This window comes from Aedes albopictus, chromosome 3, assembly GCF_035046485.1.
Source record: "Aedes albopictus strain Foshan chromosome 3, AalbF5, whole genome shotgun sequence".
In the NCBI taxonomy this organism is placed as follows: Eukaryota; Metazoa; Arthropoda; class Insecta; order Diptera; family Culicidae; genus Aedes; species Aedes albopictus.
The window spans coordinates 33,162,390-33,186,166 of record NC_085138.1 but is presented as its reverse complement, the minus strand read 5'-3'; the positions used below and the strand labels follow the sequence as shown (position 1 = coordinate 33,186,166).

Sequence of the window (23,777 nt, the reverse complement as noted above, 5' to 3'; positions counted from 1 at the left end):
ACGTACAGATTACATGAAGAAGGTGTTGAAACATATCGGTAGATTATTCTCAGAACTAGAAGATTTTTGTTCGGGTAGCCATAAACGGACTTTAAAAACCTATATTTTTTGAAGGAAAATTTAAAAAATATGTTCTCAAATTTTCAGTGCTCTCTTTGCTTCGATAATGTAGGTCACAGAATAGCCTTTCCATAAAAAATAAAACATATTCAAAAACTATGCAAACATACCGAAAAATTAGGGTGACCCATCTTGCCCCGTCTACACAATACACATAGTTATATAGAATGCATAGCATAATGAGTATAACGAAAAAATATTTTATTTTTTTTCTGTGCGAGGAACGTATAGAATTTTCAAAACAATATACCATTTTTATGTGTATCTCCGTCGTTCATCTGGGAAAATTATTGAAATATTCAAAACATATATTGTGCGATTGAAAACGGTACTGACCCATCTTGCCCCCTGACCCATCTTGCCCCCTGACCCATCTTGCCCCCTGACTCATCTTGCCCCCTGACCCATCTTGCCCCCACATACCATACTTGTTTTGTTCGAGTTATTTACCGCGATATTTTCTGATTTTCGGTTTTAATGGGACTTTTCGGATGCAATATTTTTTCACCACAAGATCTTCTATATCTCAACTAACTGAATCGATTATATTTGCTGATGATTTTTTGTTCGAAATTGTGACCACTTCATAAAACTCTCTAGCCCTCGTTGGGTGCATGTAATGGAGTAGCTTAACGTCCCCAATCATAAATGTTTTACAAGCTTTGCTACCTGTAGTGTCTTAATGATGATGCTATACGGCTGTATTTAGAGCCTTGTCACTGTCATTGATACGAATACAAGCTGTCCCGTTCTATATGTTTGCGTTTTCTCATGCAGATGCTAATGCTTCAGCTGTTCTTATGTACAAATGTTTCTTCCTCTTTTCCACATTGTCTTGTATGTTTTGTAACATAATGTTTATTTGCGTAAACAGTGATCTAAATAAGTTAGTTCTACCAAGGTTGTTGTTTTAAACTTTTCCAAGTTTGTTTCTCTCCATCGAGAAACCTATTGCTCCGATTCTGCAGCTCTTTTTCTCTTTGCTGCAGAATCCCAATTCGATTCTAATTAAGAATAAATATATCCATAATATTGTATCCTAAAACTAGTAAAACAACAAAGAGCACACGTCAAATTGCTTTAGAGAAACCAAAAGAAGAAAAGCAAGTGAGAAAATTCGACGTGCCGTAAAAAACAGGTTTTATCCGAATAGAGCAGAGCTACTATTATTATAGGTGAAAAAAAACGGAAACAATCAACCTCACATCTTACGGATAAGGATGCAAACGCTGCTAAGCCGAGAAGGGCGATACCCATTTGAACTTGTCCTTGGGCGGTGCCTCGTGGTGGTCGAGTGGGGCCCCGCCTCCGGGCAGATCGTAATGGTAGAAGTTGCACTCGACCTTGTTCATGCAGTGCCTGCCGAAGCGGCACAACTTCGGATGGTAGTACGGGCACAGGTCACCGTTGGAGCAACCCGGATAGAATCGGCACGGCTGCGGCAACGGTTTGGCCGTAATGGTTTTGTAGTTCTGGACCGGCACCACCGACGAGGCTGGAATGAGAGAGAGGAAAATAGTTTAAAGTTTTTGAAAATTGCATGTAACTCAACTAGCTGTTGTTCGGCTCGCCATTTTTTTCTGTAGTTCAATCAAGGACGATTCGAGAAAGCGAGAAACCCATTGGTCCTCCCCCGTACACATTCTTTAAACAATGTTGTCAGGCTATCTCTACCGTATACCTCCTGCATACTCGACCTTTACTTCACGAAACGTGGGCATTTAAAGAGCTTATGCTCCGCGGTCTCGTAGCAATCTGCGCATTCTGGACATGGGGGGAGCCTGCGTGTCCGAATCTGTTCAGATACCACCTCTAAAGCACCCATGGTCCACTAGCGCATTCGTCCATGCAGCGGTGCCATACCGTAGTATAGAGACCGCTACTGTCGCAAGCAGCTTACGCATATTCGAAACTATTGCCGAGCTACAGTATGCGGCAGGAAAAAATGCGAAAGTATTTTTCAACTTCAAACCTCGTTTTCGTCCATTTGACGTTAACCAATCTATGTTTCAACGTTCCATGATCTCTAATAGGCTAGTTTTCTGAAAAGTTAATCAAAAAATTTCTCATTTTGGTCACTAACCTTTACAGGGCGGCGCCTGAAGCTGAAGACTATCAGAATTTTCAAACCGCAGAAAAGTACACAGGTCGCTAAATTTCGTATCTGATAAAACAAAATGTTTAATTTTCTCTACAGTATCAGCAAATATATGTACTTATTTCATCTAGTATGTGAAACTACATGGCTCTGGATCAGTGTGGTCTGGTTGTTCATCGAATTTAAGATAATTTTTTTACTGTTATACCGTGAGGTCGCCATTCACCGCTCATTTTTGGTCAATCATACAAAAATGATCAAATGTTAGTAAAGTATCGTAACAAAAGTGTATGTAACATGCTGCCACATTAAAAAACTTTCATTGCACCAAGCTTTTATATGGGTGTACCAGAAATCACGTTCTCAAAAAATATTTCTCACACTGCGCTGCAGGACAACATGGGAACTGTTCAGGGCAAACAGCGGAAAAAATATCCAACAGGTAAAACCCGTTAAAGATTCCATTTTGACAAAACAGGATGAACTGAACGTCATGAATCATCAATACATTGGTAAATAAAAGTTATTTTGTTTTTATAAATGAATAGTTTCTGTGATGCCTTGAAAAAATAATCCAGTGAGCGGTGAATGGATTTTTAATGTCATATACTTTACGAAAATGCCGTTAAATAAGCGGTGAATGGCGACCTCACGGTAGTCATTTTGTTTAATGACCATTGGGCGCGCAGTTTATTGATACCCGCATATTAGGCTTACATTATCACATGTTAAACATCAAATATGTTCATTTTTATTTTTCAGTGCTAGAATATAGACATTGACTGATACACTGTCATGAAAAAAATAGTCATATATATCCCATATTTAGCGTGTAAAAGTGCCTTGAACTTTTCGCATTTTTTCCTGCCGCACCCTGTAATACACACGTAATGCCTGAAGTTCATAGGCACAATATGTGTTGAAAAATGGATAAATTGCGAAAAAATCCACGTAGTTCTGGTGGGATTTGAACCCACGTCTTCTCAAGTTCGCTAGACAGGGCGCGTCAACCAACTCCGCCACAGAACAAGGTAACAATTCTGTGAAGTAGAAAGCCAACCTGAACCCAAAGCCCATCTCACCCCACGTACTTTCCTCGCAATTTACCATCTCCTTCGGTCCTTAGATGTTCACTTCCAACACTCTCTGAGCGTGCCTATGAACAACAGTGAGAGCAAGTTATTTTTAGTGTCGAGACTTTTGCCTATCCCATATAGCCGAGGCGGTAAACGCACGGGTATTCAGCATGACCATGCTGAGGGTGACGGGTTCGATTCCCGGTCGGTCCAGGATCTTTTCGTAAAGGAAATTTCCTTGACTTCCTTGGGCATAGAGTATCTTCGTGCCTGCCCCACGATTTACACATGCAAAATGGCCATTGGCAGAGGAAGCTCTCAGTTAAAAACTGTGGAAGTGCTCATTGAACACTAATCTGAGAAGCAGGCTTTGTCCCTGTGAGGACGTTACGCCAAGAAGAGAGAGAGACTTTTGCCTATCCACAGCACATGCTCATCCACAACTTGCGAATGAGACCGTCAGTGTGTGTCGGGCGTTCGACTCGGTCGCATGTCCCTCGCACGACCGCTATTGCGATAGAGAGACCGCCGCTCTATTTCAACACAGCCATGCTTGACCCTTTTGTAGGCATATTCCACGAGGTTTCCGAATTTCAGCTTATCGTCGATCATGCCCCCAATTGGATCACTGAGTGCTTAGAGTTGATCGTACACCCCACAATGGGTCCAGAGCCGTATTTACGAAGACAAAAATGTTTGTGCCTAAACCATAAGTTTTAGATACATGGTGTCTTTGGGAAAGTTTCTTCTTATTTTTCGACCTTTTTTCTCATTATTATGAAATTAGGGTGGTCCCTCTAGTTTCGCTGATCCAAACATCTGCTTTTTAATAGTTTTATGTACGTTCACAAAATGTTCTATGAAGTTGTAAAAAAACTTATTTGGAGCAAGTTTGCCGAAGAAACCATTATTCTATCTCTTATGGTTCCTAACTTATAATTTTTTAAAAGATTCATGTTAGGGTGATCCATGAATTTCAGTTTTCCTGAAATAACTTTTAATTCGTTCGTTTCTCGTAAATACTTTGTTCCGAGCACTTTAAGAACTATCAACGACGCATATTTTTTTCCTAAGAGCTCAAAGTTCTAACTGTTATAGTTAAAAAAATATTGGCATTTTTCTTCGAAAAATCACTTTTTTTTTTTCAAAAAGTCGTATCTCAAAAAGGAGCAAATGGATTTTCAATCTCCCGGTTGCATTGGAAAGATCGTACTCTGTTCTATTTATGGTGAAAAAACTGTAGGTACCTTTTTTGTTTAAAGCTTTTTATTGAATTTTGAAAATATGATTTTTTTCATGGAAAAGCAGTTGTAACTTTGAAAATCGATGAGATACAAACTTGGCGTCTTCGACAAAATTGTGAGTTTTTGGCTGCTATAAAAGTGCCCAGAACAAAGTATTGCGAAAAAATCAACACATAAATTTATATTGATTAAAAACAGATTTTCATATGAAAAATGACACATTTAAAGCAAATTCAACTCGTCTTTGTTGGATAGATCAAAGTAGCTTGGTAAATGGTCATCCATTTCATTGTAGAACCAATGTTTATTTATACTGTCATCACCATTTAGGCACAATGTTGATAAGATATTGTAAATCATGTAACTTTGATAGGCTTTTACGTTAACCTAAACATATACTAGTGATTGACATTTTCACTATCCATACATTGAAGTGATGAAATTGAAATTAAATTGATGGAAATCAGCTCAAAATTACATTTTAAGTTGAGTTCATTGACGAATTATGGATTATAAGCAAATTTAAACATTTTCGACATGGTTACTTCGATCTATCTAACAAAGACTAGTCGAGTTTGCTGAAATTGTTCCGCTTTCCATATGAAAATCTGTTTTTACTCAATATAATTTTATGTGTTGATTTTTTCGCAATACTTTGTTCTGGGCACTTTTATAGCAGCCAAAAACTCACAATTTTGTCGAAGACGCCAAGTTTGTATCTCATCGATTTTCAAAGTTACAACTGCTTTTCCATGAAAAAAATCGTATATTCAAAATTCAATAAAAAGCTTTAAACAAAAAAGGTACCTACAGTTTTTTCACCATAAATAGAACAGAGTACGATCTTTCCAATGCAACCGGGAGATTGAAAATCCATTTGCTCCTTTTTGAGATATGACATTTTGAAAAAAAAAGTGATTTTCCGAAGAAAAATGCCAATATCTTTTAACCTATGAGAGTTAGAACTTTGAGCTCTTTGGAAAAAATATGCGTCGTTGATAGTTCTAAAAGTGCTCGGAACAAAGTATTTACGAGAAACGAACGAATTAAAAGTTATTTCAGGAAAACTGAAATTCATGGATCACCCTAACATGAATCTTTTAAAAAAATATAAGTTAGGAATCATAAGAGATAGAGTAGTGGTTTCTTCGGCAAACTTGCTCCAAATAAGTTCTTTTACAACTTTGTAGAACATTTTGTGAACGTACATAAAACTATTAAAAAGCAGATGTTTGGATCAGCGAAACTAGAGGGATCACCCTAATTTCACAATAATGAGAAAAAAGGTCGAAAAATAAGAAGAAAGTTTCCCACAGACACCATGTATCTAAAACTTATGGTTTAGGCACAAACATTTTTGTCTTCGTAAATATACGACTCTGGACCCATTGTGCACCCGCCTGTGGTAACCACTGCCTGTTGTTCAGACTTGCGATTGCTTATCATCACCACCTTCGTTTTGTGGTGCACGCGTGTCAACTGGCTCGACCTAATCCAGTCCTCCACTACCTATGCCAATTGCGTGCGTTGCTGTCAGTTCCACTTCCTCCATCGACTTGCCGTATACCACGAGGGTAATATCAACGGCAAAGCCGACCAGCTTTACGTCCGGTGGAAGTTTGATCCTCAATACGCCATCATCCGCCGCGTTTCATTGTACCGGGACCCGGGAAGGAACCCTGAGAAGTACCGCCGCGGTGATGTTGTTGCTCCTCTCGTCTTCGTAGGTGTCATAACTTATCATTCTATTCTGGAAGTAGCTCTCCAGTATCCGGCGCATGAGCTAACCGGGACTCCCTAAGAACTCCGATGGCGGCCCAGCCGACACTGTTGAACGCATTCTTTACGTCCAACGTGACGACCGGGCAATAGCGGATTCCTCTTCGCAGTGCTATCTCGGCTGTATTGATTACAGGCCATAATAGCATCCACCACCGGATCGACCCTTCCGGAACCCGGACTGCTTATCCGGGAGGCCAGAGTCATCGAGTTTCTCGGTACAGATCACAAGCCGCGACAGAATGATTCGTTCCAACAGTTTCCCGGCGGTGTCCAAAAGGCAGATAGGTCGGTACCGACGGGTCACCAAGTGGCATCCAGGGTTTGGGCAGTAGAACCAATCTTTGCCTTTTCCACCATTCCGGAAATTCGCCTCTGTCTAGGCACATCCGCAAAGCCATGCTGAACATGTTAGGGCTAGCCTCGAGGCCGTCTATAGATGGCTACTGTCGGGATACCGTCCGAACCCGGAGCCTTGTTCAACTTCAGCGACTTCGCTATTGCAATGAGCTCGTCTTTCGTTTCCGGGGCGACCACGCTTTGGCCGGTTTGGCCATAGGGGACGAGGGCCCATGGTCTTCTATCGTTTCCACGATCTTCTGGAGGGAGCCTACTGGGGGTGCTGACTCGCCCTTCGTTTTGGCCATGACTACTCTGTAGTCATCACCCAAAGAGGTCGTGTTGGCTGGCTGACTGAGATTTTCGAAGCACGCACGCTTACGCGCCTCAATCTCTTTGTTCAGTGCAAGTTTAGCCGCCCTGTAGGCATCACTTCGCTCCAGTTTACCCTCATCGGTGCGAGATCTTTGCATCCTTCTTCTAGCTCTTAGGGCAGGATGCGCGGAGTTCTTCGATATCGGTACACTACCAGTATACCGGTTTGCGTCCATTTCTGGGTAGGGATCACCTTGGCATTGCGGCGTCGCATGCACAGCTTAGGGTTCCGACATCGCTGGATAGATCGTCGGTGTTACCCTCTATGAGCAATCGCTCCACAAATGCCGGCTTATCGAAGCGCGAGGTCAACCATCCTCAATAACGGTCGATGACCTTCGGCCGTCTTCCCTTGGGTTCCACTCGGTATCGAATCATCAGCTGGTGTATCCATCCCTGCGTGTATCCATCGTTGACCCTCCAATACGAGCTAGGTTTTAGCCCCGGGTTCCAGAAGGTTATGTCAATGATGGACTCTACACCCACCTACACCGTTCCTACTGTAAGTGTTTTGTCCCCTACTTTCGCGAGATTCACGTTCAGTCTAGCCATAGCTTCGAGTAGAGCCAAGCCTCTCGCGTTAGTCAAGCGGTTACTCCACTCAACCGCCCAGGAGTTGAAGTTTCCACCGATGACCACGGAACTCAATCGCACTAGTGCGCTTGATAGCGAATCCGGCACAGACGAGAACAGGTCTAGCGGCCACCTGGGAGGGGCACAACAACTGTACTGTAGGTACACCCCGTTGATCTTCGCTATTGCGAAGCCATCGTGCGACGTGAAAATTATTTCCTGAAACGGAAAACGACCGGTTGTACAGATCGCCGCTAGCTTGGCCTCATCAGCTATCCATTACTCGTTATAGGGAGGGATGTGGTATAGGTGCGATAGTAGAGTGATGTCTGTATTTGACTCCGAAACTGACTGCCACAACAACTGTTGTGCGGCTTCACAGTGCACAATGGTCCATGAACCAGATTTACGAGGAAAGATGCATGCAGCGCCTTCAAATGATTTTTTAGACAAATATGGTCTTCTACAAAGGTGTTGCTAATAATAAGGCCCTCTTTCCAATGTATATGAAAATTGGGGTGGTCCATATTTTCACAGAAATTGTAAACCAAACTTTTTTATTTGCAAGAATATTGCACAGTTCACACTCAATTGGACTACACAGTTTGAAACTGCAACTTGCATAAGTGTGATTTACAAGTGTGATCTGTCAAATTTGATAGATCCGTTGACAGCTCGAAATATCAACACTTTGTTTTGATTAACCCTTTATAAGGCCGAGAAAACTAGAAGAGTTGTCAACGCATACTATTATGGAAATGATTATATACATGATTACATGTACAAAACAATTTTTGTTTGAAAGAAACTCTCAAAAATTTAGGTGGCAATATAGTTGCCACTGCCCGTTCAATCCAAAAACGCTGGTGGCAATATAGTTGCCACTGCCCGTTAACCCCAAAAACGAGCTTTTGAGGTGGCAATATAGTTGCCACTGCCCGTTTAGGCCACCAGCGCTGGTGGCAATATTCTTGCCACTGCCCGTTTAGGATACTTTTCTTCTTTTGACTTCGACAAAAAGCCGGGAAAGAGATTTTAGAGTGGATTATGGACCCATAATATTAACTGCGTGGTTCAGCTCATTTCAACCCATAATTTGATAATTTCTTAAAATATTTACCAAATCTATAATTTTACAATAAGTTTGAGCTAATTTTCTTCACGCGGTCAAATTCAGCCATTTTTGAGACTACAAATGGCTCCCAAATTGTTGTAAAAGCTTTTTTTAGTGCCAAAAAAAATTCCAGGCGTTGTTACTTATCCCATTTTTACGTAAACCAAAAAATAAGTTCGAAATAAATTGTTATAAAACAGAAACAAATACAAACAGTAGGTGGCAATATAGTTGCCACTGCCTTATAAAGGGTTAACAATCGGCTCGCGTTGTTGGAATAATTATTTAGTTAATATTTTAAGTTTTTTTTTATTCGACAATAGAAATGGCCAACGGCAACATAATCCTTCGGAATGTGCAGCATAAACGAGCTTCTGCTAATACCCGATTCCATTGCCTATATGGCTATTATTTTCTCGGCCTTACAAGAGCACAGTTGGCGATAATTTACCGAAAAAGCAAAACCACTGTGACCAACTGGATTTCCGCATACGAAGAAAATGGACTTGTGACTTCCAAGCAGCGGCAGCAGATACACCGTAAATTCTCCGCTGAACAGCGACAATGGATACTCGCACTCTACCAGAAGAACCCAGTGCTATATCTTGATGAATGTCGTGACCTCTTCCAACATCAGTTTAATAGAAGAATAAGCGGAGCAACGGTTTGTAGAATCCTTCATGCCGAAGGACTGACCTGGAAGGCATTGGAACGTAGGGCGATCCAGATAAAGGAAGAAGAGATTTTGCGATTCTGTTCCGAAATGAATTCTTTCGAATGGGATATCTACATGCTTGTGTTCCTGGATGAAGTATCGCTGGATAACAAAGGAGTTCTAAGGAATAGAGGATACGGAGCAAAAGGAAAAAGGTTAATTTTTCGAGGGGAGTTCGTGCGGCGTCCAAGGGCATCATTTTTATGTTTCTTGGGGCTTCATGGTATTCTTGATAGTTTCGAAACAGAGGGAACGTTTATGCGAAAGATATTTTTTGATTGCTGTCGAGAATTTGCCCTCCGTAATGACAAGGTCAACCGTTACCGTGGATACAATTCAGTTTGGATTATGGATGGCGCTCGGATCCACTGTGATCCAAATATAATATTGTATCTACGTTCAATTGGAATTATTCCAGTATTTTTACCTCCATATTGTCCGTTTTTTTAATCCGGTGGAGATAATTTTCGGAATTGCCAAATCTCGCATCAGAAAAATGTATCCTGAAAATTCTAATGCCAATATATCTCATTTGGCATTAGAAACATTTATGGGCTTGGAACACCATGAATGTACGCGTCTATACAAAAAATGTGGCTATTTTTCTGGCGGCTTTTTTGATCCTTCAGGCGGAATGACAAATAAAGAATGTGCTGAATGATATGATAAAGATGATCATCTAAATCCCCAAGCAATGTAATTTCAGTGTGTTTTCTCTATTGGCTAGAATGAATAAATAATCATTTGATAAAAAAGTACATCGTTTATTTAAACCAATTTCGTCCCATACACAAGCCTCGACACAAACATGATCACAAATGATCAACATCATTCATATCCGAGACATTCTCCGCTAGAAAACGGCTGACTTCATCCTCCTCCGGCTTAATCGAATCTTGCATTGCTGTAACAATACCGGAATTGGTAGAGCATCTGGTTTGTAGTGATTGAATCCGGTGCTTAATGTGTTGACCCAAGGTAAGCAATTCATTCACCTCGCTTTCCAGTGTCGAAAGGTCCGTCGAAAATGCATCATTTATTGTTCGAGCAACCGACAGTCCACTACGAGCGCTTTCGAGCTGGACTGCCTCCGAGATTGGTACTGATCGAAAGAATTTGATGATGGAATGCGGTGGTAAATCATTCACTCGGCGTTCACGTTCATGTGCAGGAACAGAATGTAGGTAGTTCGCCCAGATTTTCCAGGAACTGGCATGTCCGCTCCATGGATGTCTCGTAGTTGGTTGCCCAATGCTGTCAGAGATTGATTATTTGGAGCTCCCGCACGATCGCTGTTCTGAAACCGAATCAGCTGTCGATCAACCAATTCCCACAGCTGCTTGCATGATACTGCGCCAACTGATCAACAGTTTGCTGTCCACTTTGTCAACATTGACACGTCTACGATTCGCGTGGTTCTGTAGGTACACAAACTTTCCTAGGTCGCCAAGCGTTGGCTCATCATTGACCCAACAAGGAACTTGGAGTCCATTGTCATCTTCGAAGGTAACTTCTTGCTTGATAACTGGTTTCACAATACTCCATATTCCTTGCAAAATTTCATCGACGCTGTTCCCGTAAATTATCTCCGATGCAAACTTGGCCCCAGAAGTCTCTCCGACAAACTTGCGTTTGAAAAAAGTTGCATACAGCGACAGATTTGTTTGCTTGCCTGGCCGCTTGCTGCTGAGCTTGCTGGATTCACCGCTCGTTTCACCGGCATCTGCTTTCCGAAACTTCCTCTCGCTCGTGCCTGAGTCATCGGCTTCCGGAGGCTCACGAGAATCGAAAAAGGGATCATTTTCTTCGTCGAGAGCTTCCACGGAAAACTGATCAGAATCCAGATCAAGGTCAGCATCCTGAGAACCATACGATCCTCCTTCTCCATCGATGCTCATGGCACTACCTGTAGTAGAATATAACACAGCAAAACGTTGACCTACAATACATTTATTTGATAAACGATGGTTTGCTCACCGGAGAATACAACCAGAGGCTGTTTCGTAGTCGTAGGCCGTGAATTATCGCTGAATTTCGCCGAAATATTCGATTTAATTGCGGACGGAAATCAATACGCGAACCGTGATATGCGCCGTGATTCGTTTGTTTGTTTACACCCTGGTTTACACCGCTCTCGTATACGCATATATGCATGAGCGACGAGAACCGTCATTCGACATGACAGTGCTGCCAGGATGTAAGAATAGTTCTGAACATGCATATATTAAATAAAAGAAAATCGGGTTAAGTACGGTTCCTTTGAATTCCACTAAGAATTTGCATCCTTTGACAGATACGTATTTCGACCTCAACTGTAAGGTCGTCTTCAGTGTCTTGTACTTGACTCGACTTATCTTTTTCATTTCAATTTTCTCATCAAAGTCGTCAAAGAACCACTTTTAGAGCTTCCAAAAACGCACATTTTCGTGCGCTGAGAATGTTGCTACGTCATTCCGTTCAAAAGATATTGATGATTTTCTAGAAAAAATAGGCACTTTTCAAGTATTTTTTACTTGAGTTACAAAAATAACACCTCTCTAATTTTTTTATATGTTTTATAACAATATTTCTTCTTTTGAATGCTGGAAAAAGATATTTTTTATTTTTGCCCCAATCCGTAATATCGTCTTTTGAATAAACCATGATTTTTAAAGAAAAACACTTATAACTTTTGAACCAAAAGAGATAACGATCATCTCAGCGCACGGAACGATGCGTTTTCAAATGCTCTACAAGTGTTTCTTGAACAACTTTGATGAGAAATTGAAAATGCAAAAGTTAAAGCCAGAAAACCTGTTTTTCTTGAATCACCCTAAGCTAATTCAGAAAAATATCTCTAGATCGGTCAATTTTGAAGCTACAAAAAAATTGTCTTCGGCAAACTTTCTCAAAATTTATAGATCTACAACTTTTCCGAAGAATGTATATAGTTGTTCTTGCAAATAAAAAAGTTTGGTTTCCAATTTCTGTGAAAATATGGACTACCCTAATTTTCATATACATTGGAAAGAGGGCCTTATTATTAGCAACACCTTTGTAGAAGAACATATTTGTCTAAAAAATCATTTGAAGGCGCTGCATGCATCTTTCCTCGTAAATCTGGTTCGTGGACCACTGTGCAGTGGTTCATGTTTAGTTGTTTAAGCTGTAGGTATGGCAGCTTTTCCAAATCGAGCGCTTTTGTTTACGAATTTTTAAGATTGGTGCTATAGAGATCGTGAGTAGGGGTTCAAGTCGGCCATTGTGGCAGCCATATTTGTATCCTCTGAAGTTTCTCCTTAAAAATGCCTTCATACATCTTACGCAGAAATTCGGCCAAATTTTCTGCAGAAACTATATACTTTAATCTTCAGTTCTGGGCACCCACGATGGTGCAGAGGGCCGAATTAGAAAATCTTCATCCTGGAATTTCTCCATGAGGATCAGTAGCGGTGATAGTATACATCCTTGCCTCACTCCAACAACGACCCGGATGGGATCGGACAAAACACGGTTGTGCAGTACTCTGCACGAGAATGCCCTTGTACGCTTCAATGAGATCGATGGTTTTCTCAGGGACACCCTTGTGCTTGAGGGCTTCCCACATGTTTTCGTGATTGAGACGGTCGAAAGTTTTTTTTCGTAATCAATGAACACCAGGTAGGGGAACTCTACCAGTAGTTGTGCGGATATTACGGGGTCAGCTTTGAGCATCTCAGCTGAAATGCGATCGACCACTTCCTCCTCGAGAGCCGAATAGCGCTGACGGGCTACGGATTTGGCTCCTCGTATTTTCGTTCGCCCTATCGCGGCTTTGACGTTCCTTCGCTCCTCTATCTTCCTGCAGGTATCATCTAAGATTCACTGCTTTCTCCGGGTATGTACCTCAGCCAAATTATTCTCGCCGGTGGCGATGAAGGTGCTCCATTGATCTTCTACGCTTTCACCTTCTGGAATATCCGCAGCACGGTTCTCTAGCTCCTCGACGAAGGACCTTTTCACCGCAGCGTCTTCCAGACGGCGTGTGTTGGACCGGCGCCCGATTTTCTCCTCCTGTCGATGGAACCCAGCAATGTGCAGTCGGTTCTCGCCGATTAGGAGATGATGGTCGGACGCAATGTCGGCGCTACGTTTGTTCCGCACATCAAGAAGGCTCCGTCTCCATTTTCGGCTGATGCAGCTGTAGTCGATTTGATTTTCCGTGACGCCATCACGGGAAACCCATGTCACTTTGAGTACAGTTCGATGGACAACAAAGAGCGATCCGTTCTCGCTCATTTTTCCGAGACCATGGCGTCCCATGACGTGCTCATAGTTCCGAGTTGTCGGAACCAACCTTCGCGTTGAAGTCGCCCATGAAGTTCTTGATTATACCTTTTGGAATCTTATCCACGACACAATTCAGTGTACTGTAGTGGTTACTTCGACCAGATATTTCATCGGAGATTCTAACAAGTATTGATCCAAGGACTACTCTAGAAACTGCTTCAGACATCCCTAGAGTTTCCAAAGATTCTTATAATAATTGCTTCTTCCTGAGAATCATACGTAAACTCATCTAGGAATGCATTCAAGAAATACGCTTCAGATTTCTTCAGGAATGCTACTGAAAGCTCCAGCAAGAATTTTGAAAAGTTAAGCCTTTACAAATGCAAAATTATCATTACCACAAAAAAAGTTCTCAGATAGTATTGGGTTTCTCATTAATGTTTAGACTACTGTGATAATTTGAGAATCCACTGAATCATCATTTCCCAGCGAAATTTCACATTAATCAAGCTTATTTTGTTTACCTGTTGTGCATCCGACGCCCCTATCTTGAACTCAACCGAACTTGTGCATGCCAGCTGCTGCGAAGTCGTGTGCGAAATTCGACTGTGATGATAATGAATTTCGGCCGAGTCTAAATGGGTGCAAATGTCGCAATAACTGTGGATGCTCGTAGAACATTAAGGTGAAACTGGAAGCATTTTCTCATTTTTTCGGTTTTTGATTTTTTATTAAATAACGAAGCAATATTTTCAAAATCGGTTTCGTACACATGTAGAGTATGGATCAAGGTATCTTCTGAATTTTTTTGAGGTGGAAAATGTTATCCATTTCTGCAAAAACAATTTTTTCGTGCAATTTTGTTCAAAAATGGTTTCTGCAAAAACGAAAAACATTTTCCACTACAAAAAAAAAAACAGAAGATACCTTGATCCATACTCTACATGTGCACGAAAACCGATTTTGAAAATATCGCTTCGTTAATTAATAAAAAATCAAAAACCAAAAAGTGAGGAAATGCTTCCAGTTTCGCCTTAAGGACTAAGCTGAGAAACAGACTTTGTCCCATTGATGACGTTACGCCAATTAAAAGAAGAATACCACAAAGCTGATAGGTACTCACCCAATGGTGGTGCCGTCGACACATGCGCCGACAGCGGTTTCGTGTGCATGTAGTTGCAGTCCAGCCGGTGGCACGTTTTGTCGTACTTGCACATCGGATGCATATAGAGGCACTTGTCCCCGAACTTGCACGCCGGAAAGGCCTTACAGTTGGTACTGGGGTGCAAGAACTCGCAGGAATCCCCTTGCCGGCACAGTGGGAAGTACTTGCACCGTTCCTTGATGATAGCTTTGCTCTTGGAGAGCAGGCCCTCCGAAGGAACCGCCACCGAACTGAGCACTGAAAAATGAGAATGATATGTAGTTAAAGTCTTTCAAACGCAGATCAATGATCGAAATGACTTACATTGCGGTATATCGTCAAACTTCCGACTGGATTCGAGCCTCTTTATCCTCTTCGACGGCGACTTGCTGTCCCCGTTGCCGGAAGTGCTGCTCAAATTTTTTCGCCGGTCATCGTCCACCGTTCGTCGCTCAGCGTCCCGATCCCGACCGCGATCCTTTCGGACGTCCTCTTCTCCCAAGCCGCCACCTCCACCACTCGGGAGAACCCTTTCAATCGATTTGCGCTCCCGGTGGTCCCGATCCCTGTGGTGGTTGTACTCCCCATCGGTATCTTCGCCATCCTCATCGTCATCCGTCAGGGCGAACTGAATCGGTGACACGCGCTTCCGCTTCCGGGAGGATGAATTGGGTTCGATCTTTTCGTAGTCGGATTTGGACATGTAGATGGGGGAAGAGGACACGCTGTCGTCCACCAGAAGTTCCTTGGTCCGCTGGAGAAGCAGTTCGTTCAAATCGCTCGTCGTCGGGGAAGACTTCCGGTTGTTGGAGTGGTGGTGAGAGGATCGCTTCTCGCGTTTGGAGGGAGACTTCTTGGACGACGACGACTTGGAGCGTTTGTCCGGGGATTTGGAGGTGTCCTTGGAAGGGGTTTTGATGCTGAAGCGCTCCTTTCGACGTTTGAGCGCTTCCTGATGGGCGGCACGGTCGACGCTCGCTTCGCGGTTCCGTTGAGGAGGCGGCGTAACGGTGCCGGGTTCGGTTTTCGGTACCTTTTGACCGATTCGATCTTTGATGGAGGGCTTGGATTTGCTGGAGGGCGGAGGTGGAGTGTGACTGGGAGAAGTACGCGAGGACTTCCGATAGGCGCCGTCCAGAGTGACCACAAACTTGGGCTTCTTGGTTGGGTCTTTTGTTTCGTATTCATCCGATAGGGCGCCGCCATCGGCAGGTTTCTTCGCGGGAACGTACACGTACCCGTCACTGTCGGATTCGGATCGACGGACGACGGCAGCGGTCACCGTGACCGGTTCCGGGATGTATTCGTCGTTGGCGTTGAGGATTTCTTCCAGCTCGGCGTCCACGTCGTCATCCCGAAGGACGTGCTCCACTATGTCCTCGTCATCGTCCTCTTCTTCGTATTCGTAACGGACGTCCACCGGGGGAGTTCCCTCGGATTTGGTCGCACCGGGGATTTCAATAAGCATCCGATGATGTCGGGAAGAACTCTCTTCACGATTGTTTATAGTTTTCTTGAGATTGGCCGCCGTGGACCGCTGGGCCTCGGCCATAGCCTTCAGGAGGAGATTTTTGCTGGGTTGTTTACTTTTCGGAACCTGCGGGCGTGGTTGGATTTTGACCACACTGGGGATGGGAACTTCCACTTCATCTTCCTCGTTGTATTCCGGCTTGGGAGGAAGCACAATAACCCGGGAGCCGATTCGAGCCCGTACATCCGTTCCATTGTTAATCCGTCCGGAGGAGCGATCCCGGTCCCGTTCCCGTTCCCTTTCGCGTCCTCGATCGCGACTTCTGGACCGGTCGCGAATCCTTTCTCTTTCTCGCTCCCGCTCCCGCCTGCTTCGGGATCGATCCCGGCTGCTGCGGCTGTTATCCTTCCGACCGGAACGACCCGGAGGCGAACGCCGTCGATCCCTCTCTCGGCTGCGGCTTCTGTGGAGCCTAGCTCGTGCTTCCCGGGCTTTGGCTTGCTCTTCCATTTCTTTCCGGCGGAACACCGGAACATACAGCTCTCGTTCTTCCCTTCGGTGCGCCGAGAGACTTATTATGTTGGATTTGTTCGTGGCCGTTGTTGGCTCCTTGGTAGCCGATTCTGCTGGCGTTGGTTTAGCGGGCTCCGGACGGGTCCCCAACCGTTCCATAATAGACTTCTTTTTCGGCGGAGTTGTAGCGGATACGGGCGGTGGCGGAGGAGTATTGCTTCGCTCCTCTTGCTCTTCTCGAGCCGTTTCCTGCTCAACGGATATTTTCCGCCTTTCCTTCCTTTTGGCCGCTGCAGCCAAACCTCCATCCTCGATGTTCTCCAAATCTTCATCATTCGCTTTGATGTTCAAAAAATCCTCATCCTCCGACTCATCGGAACCCATCGACCTCAGCTGCTTCTTAGCTAGCTTAATCTTCTGCTGTATTTCTTCCAACTCAGATAGTTCCTTCTGATGCTTGGACAGCGCACTCTGCCCGGCAATTTCCGATATGGTCGGTATGTCAAACTCATTTCCGGTCCGGGAACTCGAATTGTCCCTCATGGGTGGTGTCGACTCCCTAGGATCCTTCTTGGCCACATTCCCCTCCACGTCCATCGTTTTCTTCGCATGCTGAATAAACTGATTCGCGAACACGTCCTGAATCGAACTGACTCCACCGGTCAGCTGCGACGGATGTGGAGGCGTGTGATCTTCCTCCCCAGCTTTATCTTTCGCTTCCGGTGTTTTGTCCCTCTTCTTGGCTTTCTTATCCTTCTTCTTGTCCTTTTTATCAGACTTCTCGGAAGTCTTTCGCTTCCCGGGCGCTTCCTTTCCAGCTTTCGTCGCCTTGTCACCTCCGGAAGCAGCTGCCGCCGCCGACGACGTCGCCGGAAGTGTCACCTCCTCTAGCTTCTGCAGCACCTGGTGCAACCAGTTGACAAACACTTCCGTCTGGGTGCCCAGAAACAACGTCAAATCGTCCACCATTTGCTGCCGTGAGCGCTTGTTTGCCACCATAATCATCACGTAATCCGGCAGCTCGTCGTCAATATAGCCCGTCGCCGTTCCGGTCCCCAGCTCGATGAGTTTCGCCTTCACGGCGCTCTAAAAACACCCAGAAAAAATCAGTCACACATCGTCCGCCATCAACAAACCCCCTCCTCCCAAAAAAAGAAAATCGAAAACCACTTACCCTCATCTTCTGGCCGATTTCCGACCCGAGAGAATCCATCTTTTGCACGCGTATCCAAGCGCCGCACCGTTGAATACCTCGACTTTTCTACCCACTGCTGCCCGTGATCGATATTTCCACCGAAAATTCACCAATAATTCACTGTTACTGCAACTTTTTGCGTGAAAAACTTTTCACTTTTCCATCCGCACAGCACAGCACTAGCAGGACAGGATGAGAGCTCACACAGCGCAAGTTTGACGTTTATTTTTGGGGCTTTCTTTTTCTCAGCGCACTTTCACCTTCGGCTGCTGCACGAAAAACGGGACGGCCGATGGGCCGTTTACATATTTGCTAATTCTACGCGACAGTTCATTTTCGAGCAGTATTGGCATCAATTTAGCGCAATGTAAACACTTTTTAGCAGACAATAAAATTAGCATGACAAAATCAGAAGCTTCTGAATTCGGTGCTAGTGGACAATAATGAGGATATTAGATTGTCCGACACAATTAGCATCATGTAAACGGTTTGCTAGACGAATTGTCAGCTAATTATGCCATCATGCCAATTTTATTGGCAGATAGGGAAGTGTTTACATTACGATAGTTTGGTACCAACACAGTCGGACAATTTATTGTCCCAGATTTAGCAGCTAAATTTTTAGCGGCAATGTAAACGATACTAGCGTGGAATAAATTGTCCGACAGAATATTGTCACGCATTATTATCACATATGTAAACGGGCCAAAAAGCAACAACGGAGGATGATGATGACAGTTTGCACGAAAATCTGCGCGAATGATGATGGAGGGCGATGACTGATGAATTCATTCGCTTAAGCGTAGTTTTTGAAAATGTCTAGTCAAAGGAATCGTTCAAAATCTAATAAGCCGAAATCGTCAATAGGCTCCTAAAGGCCTATCTCAATTATTGCACAAATATTGCGGAATTTTAGAAAATTTTCCACCCTGCGGTAGCCGCCGAGTTCTACCGCAGCTGTCAAAGCCCTTACCGCAGCCATGAAAATGATGGTATCATTGAAAAGTTTGGCCAAATCAAAGCATGCTTGCAAAGTTAAATGTTCTGAAAAACAACAACAAATAATGATCATCGGCGTCGTATCCAAGGCTCGATCCAAGGTATCCTTGGACTGATTGATGATACCTGAGTGAAAATCATCAGTCTGACAGCTGCGGTAGCTTTTTAATCTTCCGTAAAGTGGAAAATTTTCTCTAAATTAGCAATAGGTCAAGCATTGGTTAATATGACATATTTACTCATTTTTCATGTATTCCTTTCAGGTAATGCCCATAAAATAACTTTTTGATTTTTTTTTTATTTTTCGAGTCCTATAGGACTATAGTGAAAAGGACTTGTGCGAGGAGTTATTGTCCGGTATGATTCACACATTATCTCGTAGTGTTTGCCTATCCCCTGATAATTACAAGCTTTATGTGGAAACATTGGACAAAGACGAGCGATATCGTCGCATCATTGGTTACGTTGAGCATGGCTGGCCAACTTACCATCAATTGGATGATCTTGGGCAGTTATTCTACAAACATCGTCACTTACTTCATTACGAAAACGGAATACTGTTCAAGGAGCACCGTTTGGTTGTTCCGACATTGCTGCAGTCAACAATATCTAAGTGGTTGCATGCACCTCATTTGGGAATGGAGAAAACGCTTGCTCGTGCACGAGCCCAGTTCTTTTGGCCAGGGATGTCGAATGATATTTCGGAGCTAGTAAAGGAATGGACTGTGTGTGAAAAGTTTACGCGTAATATTCAAAAAGAGCCTCTCCATCAAGATTTTCTTCCTTGTTACCCGTTTCAGCGTGTTGGCGTTGATCTGTATGAGTATGCTGGGCATGACCATGTAGTGATCATAGATGCTTACTCAGGGTATGTAATATCAAGACAACTGAGTGAGAAGTCTGCCCGTCATGTGATAGACGTCCTTGATCGAGTCTTTTGTGATTACGGTTATCCCACGCAAATAAGGTGTGATAAATGTCCCTTTCAACTCGTCTGCCTTTGATTCCTATGCTAATGAGTGCAACATTGAGTTTGTGTTGTCGAGCCCTCGATACCCTCAGAGCAATGGGCTAGCAGAAAAAGGGGTAGCAATCGCCAAAAATATCCTTAAAAGGTCCTATGAAGCGGGTGATGTAAAGTCTTTCCGGTATCGCTTGCTCGAATACAACACTACTCCTGTAGTCAGTATGGGTGTCTCTCCGTGTCAGTTGTTTTTCGGTCGTCAACTTAAAACTCGGCTACCAACGTCCAGTGGCCTGCTTTTGCGTAACAACTTGGAAGAAAACAGTGTTACGGAAATGATGGAACGTAAGCGCCGGTACCAGAAGCACTACTATGATCGTCAGTCCTGAATATTGGTGACAGCGTGATTTTTAAAAAAGAACGGCAAAGAGTGGCACGTGGCACTACGGTCAAATTGTACGTATTGTTAACAGTCGATCATACGTTGTTAGGGATGGGTTTGGAAATCACTTCTGACGAAATAGACGGTTCATTGCAAAAACACGAAACGGAGGTCCTCCTGTTAATCTCGACTTCCAGGAAGGTGAAAGGTCAGAACCACAGTCACCTGATGCATCGCTATTCCTAGAAGCTGATCCTGAAAGCTTCTATACAGCAAGTGATTCCGAGTCACCCATTGACGTCGATCTATCCAATGCTATGTCTGAATCAGATTCAGATGACACTTCACGAAGTGTACCCTACAAAACGCGTAGTGGACGTGTTGTTCGCCCCCCAAATAGGCTTGACATTTAAACAGATTAGGTTAAATGAGTTTTTGAGCTACATAAAAAAAGAGAAAGCGTGTAATAAGTTTTAGTTTTATCTAATCTGGCAACACTTGTAAAAGAACTGTTAGGCAGTTGTATGTAGTTAGGCAGTTGTGACCAAGACAGCGTGTACAGTGGATCGAAATAAAATACTTCGTAGGAAGTTCGGGTGTTTTCTTAATAAGTCCGATACTTATTACATAATCCGTTAAAAAGCGATACGATGGGATGTGAGCACAGACAAACAGACATACTACTCAAATCGAAATCATCGCACGATTTAACGGTCATTTTTTTTTATTATCTGTATTAACGAGATTTTTAGCCCTAGGCTAGTTCATCTCGGGACCCACGCTTTACTTCCCTTCCGAAGGAAGAACCCATTTTGTGAGTTTGTCGGGAGTGGGATTCGATCCCAGGTCCTCGGCGTGATAGTCAATTGTGTTCTAACCATTACACCAGGTCCGCTCCACAACGGTCATTTTGAAAATAACGTGTGGTTCGGACTGTGCTCGTATGTGTCTTGGTGGCGCTGCTGTGCCTACATCACCTCTCAACTTTGGAGAGAAATGAACGCGACGCCGATCAATGTTTACATAAAATGACTCAATCATGAACCTTCATTCATGTTTTATGAATGGATGACGCCTCGGGGGAGTCGTCACCTGCAAAATTGTTACATCGAGCCGAGGGAAACAACACCTGCAAACGAATGCTTCGGATTGAGCATTATAGAGGGTGCTAGTGAGATGCCAAACGATTTTTTTGAAGCAATTTTCTTCTAAGTATGTGGTATTTTTCGGGACGTTCGGAGACGGTTTCACGCAAACACGTTTTTTAAAAGAAAGAAAATATAAATAAAATGCGGACTTTATTGCGCGACGGTCTGATCGAGAATGGCTAACTCAAGTCTAAACGGAAGTTGGCTGACGCCGTGACGGTGAGCTGAGCGGACGTGCTCGAACGCAGACCTGCCAAAGTGACAGCTTGACGCAAAGAAAATTGGGGGATAGTACACCAGCTCTAATGGGGATAGGATTGTGCGCCCAAGGTTGCTACAAGTAGTATGTCTGTTTGTCTGTGATGTGAGTACACTTAAAAAAAAACGCACATATTTATTGGCAAAAATCTTGCGGATCAAACCCCGTAATAGACTCACACGCGGAAAATATTGTCCCACCAAAATATTGTCACACCGCTTTTCCCATAGATTGAGTTTTGCCACCGCTACCAAAAACAGCATTGAACGCACTCTCGGTTGGTGCAATGAATACATGGTTCGTTCAGCTGCTAAATGCCATGCAATCTGACGTGTGAGTATTTATTTTTCCTCTTCGAAGATATACTCGAAAGTATTATGTTTCCAGTTCAAAACCGAATTAGCGACATTTTTTCTTTGACCTCCGCTGCTTTTGCCTTGCGTTAAACACAATGTCGGAAGTGGGGCGCTGTATAGCGCACCAGGTGTTCAATACAGCGCCCCACTTCCGACATTGTGTTTAACGCAAGGCAAAAGCAGCGGAAGTCAAAGAAAAAATGTCGCTAATTCGGTTTTGAACTGGAAACATAATATATCAACGAATAAAAAAAGTAATCCATCTCACTCCATTATTACAATCTATATGCGCGCACATAAACGTTTTCCATGCAAGGTTGCGTGTAATAGTCGGATGGAAAATATGTGCAGCGGCATTTATATTCTAAAGCACTGTTTGCAGTTCAGGATGAATTTTAAGGCCTATTTTGATGCATGGGAAATGCCCTGCCTGAAACGCCAAGAAACCGTTTTTCTTCGATCGTAGTACGCAGTTGCGAAGGAATGACAGTTCAAATAACAGTCACTGTGTAAAGTTTCAGCCAGGAATCGGTCAAGAACTTACTATGGAGATGAACCAGCCGCGGGCTGAAAATCTCCTTAATAAAGCTAATAATAATAATAAGAACTTACTTGAGTGATTTCTTTTGAACACGAAACTGGGCTTAAATGCGTAATTTGAATTTATGTGTGATGCATTTTTTTGTATGGGGAAATTTTTTTGTTCGGGTCGAACTGTCTTTTTAGCGATTGAACTGTCATTCTACCCACGAAAGTTAAAACTGTTTTGTTAATTTGACCTTCAAAACAAAGGTATTGGAATCCAATAAATTGACGTAATACTCAGAAAAATGAGCTCTTTTGCTTAGGCTATAGAAAATAGCAATATTTTATTCATTAAACAACCCAATTGCGCTTGAAATAAGTGCCATACTGAAAATTCTCTCAGTTCAAGTCAGTCTTGTCAAAATTTTCTTGACACTGCGTACCGTTCTACAGGAATCACACTCGTATCACAATGTGATGCCTGTCCGGGGTATAAGATTTCCATAAGGCCTACACTGAGAAACCAAACTACTCTTTAAAGGGTAGAAATGTACTCTCTTTGAGAGTAACTAGGTGAACTCATAAAAAGAGTAAAAAGCCTGTACTCTTTAAAGAGTACAGGCCTTGTACGTCAAACCAGCAGATAAATTTTACCCTTTTTCCAAATCAAAACGCAGGAAAAAGAGTAAATTTCACTCTGTTTTCATTTTTATAGAAACTTCTCTTGAATTTAGATTTTGAAGAATTAAAAAACAAGAAACAACGAGAACATACAATTATGTAAAAAATAAAATTTTATTAAACAACATAAAAATCAATTATCCAGTAATTTTACTGTAAAGTTCCGCCCGACGCCATGACGCTGCAACATGAGGTGATGAAATCCTTCGGGGTAGAATGCAATGGGCGGAAGGAATACTTCTCACCAACCTGGATAGTAATTTGACGAGATGCTCGAAAGTATAGGTTTCTCGTCTTCTCCAGTCTTGAATATATTCAATCCACTATCTGGCGGGATCCCTGCAAAAGGAGTATATAATTAATTAATAATAAACCGTTTGAAAAGCTGGTAAAATATTATTTCAATGCAAACTTACATTTTAACTGTGTCCATCTTGCTATCTCCTGTTGCTGAGCGCG

At 43.0% G+C, this 23,777-nt stretch overlaps 1 protein-coding gene and 1 pseudogene across 1 annotated transcript; one reads left to right on the top strand and one right to left on the bottom strand.

The window, feature by feature from the left end:
- Positions 1–637: 637 nt before the first annotated feature.
- LOC109419218 (zinc finger CCCH domain-containing protein 14) lies at positions 638–18,275 on the bottom strand. The gene is made up of 4 exons (XM_062859662.1): positions 17,984–18,275; positions 15,150–17,895; positions 14,805–15,083; positions 638–1,615 (listed from the first exon to the last, which is right to left on the bottom strand). The coding sequence occupies exons 1-4, from the start codon at positions 18,020–18,022 to the stop codon at positions 1,353–1,355; spliced, it is 3,327 nt and encodes a 1,108-aa protein (XP_062715646.1). The 5' UTR covers positions 18,023–18,275; the 3' UTR covers positions 638–1,352.
- On the top strand, positions 1,628–14,795 carry LOC134291653 (uncharacterized; annotated as a pseudogene).
- Positions 18,276–23,777: the final 5,502 nt, after the last annotated feature.

What these genes read in the sequence shown, in the direction of transcription:
- LOC109419218 (XM_062859662.1), bottom strand. Translation starts at nt 18,022, where the DNA reads ATGGATTCTCTCGGGTCGGAAATCGGCCAGAAGATGAGG. An exon ending in GTTTGACGATATACCGCAAT is followed by an intron (nt 15,084 to 15,149) that starts GTAAGTCATTTC and finishes CTCATTTTTCAG; the next exon opens with TGCTCAGTTCGGTGGCGGTT. An exon ending in GTCGACGGCACCACCATTGG is followed by an intron (nt 1,616 to 14,804) that starts GTGAGTACCTAT and finishes CTCTCATTCCAG; the next exon opens with CCTCGTCGGTGGTGCCGGTC.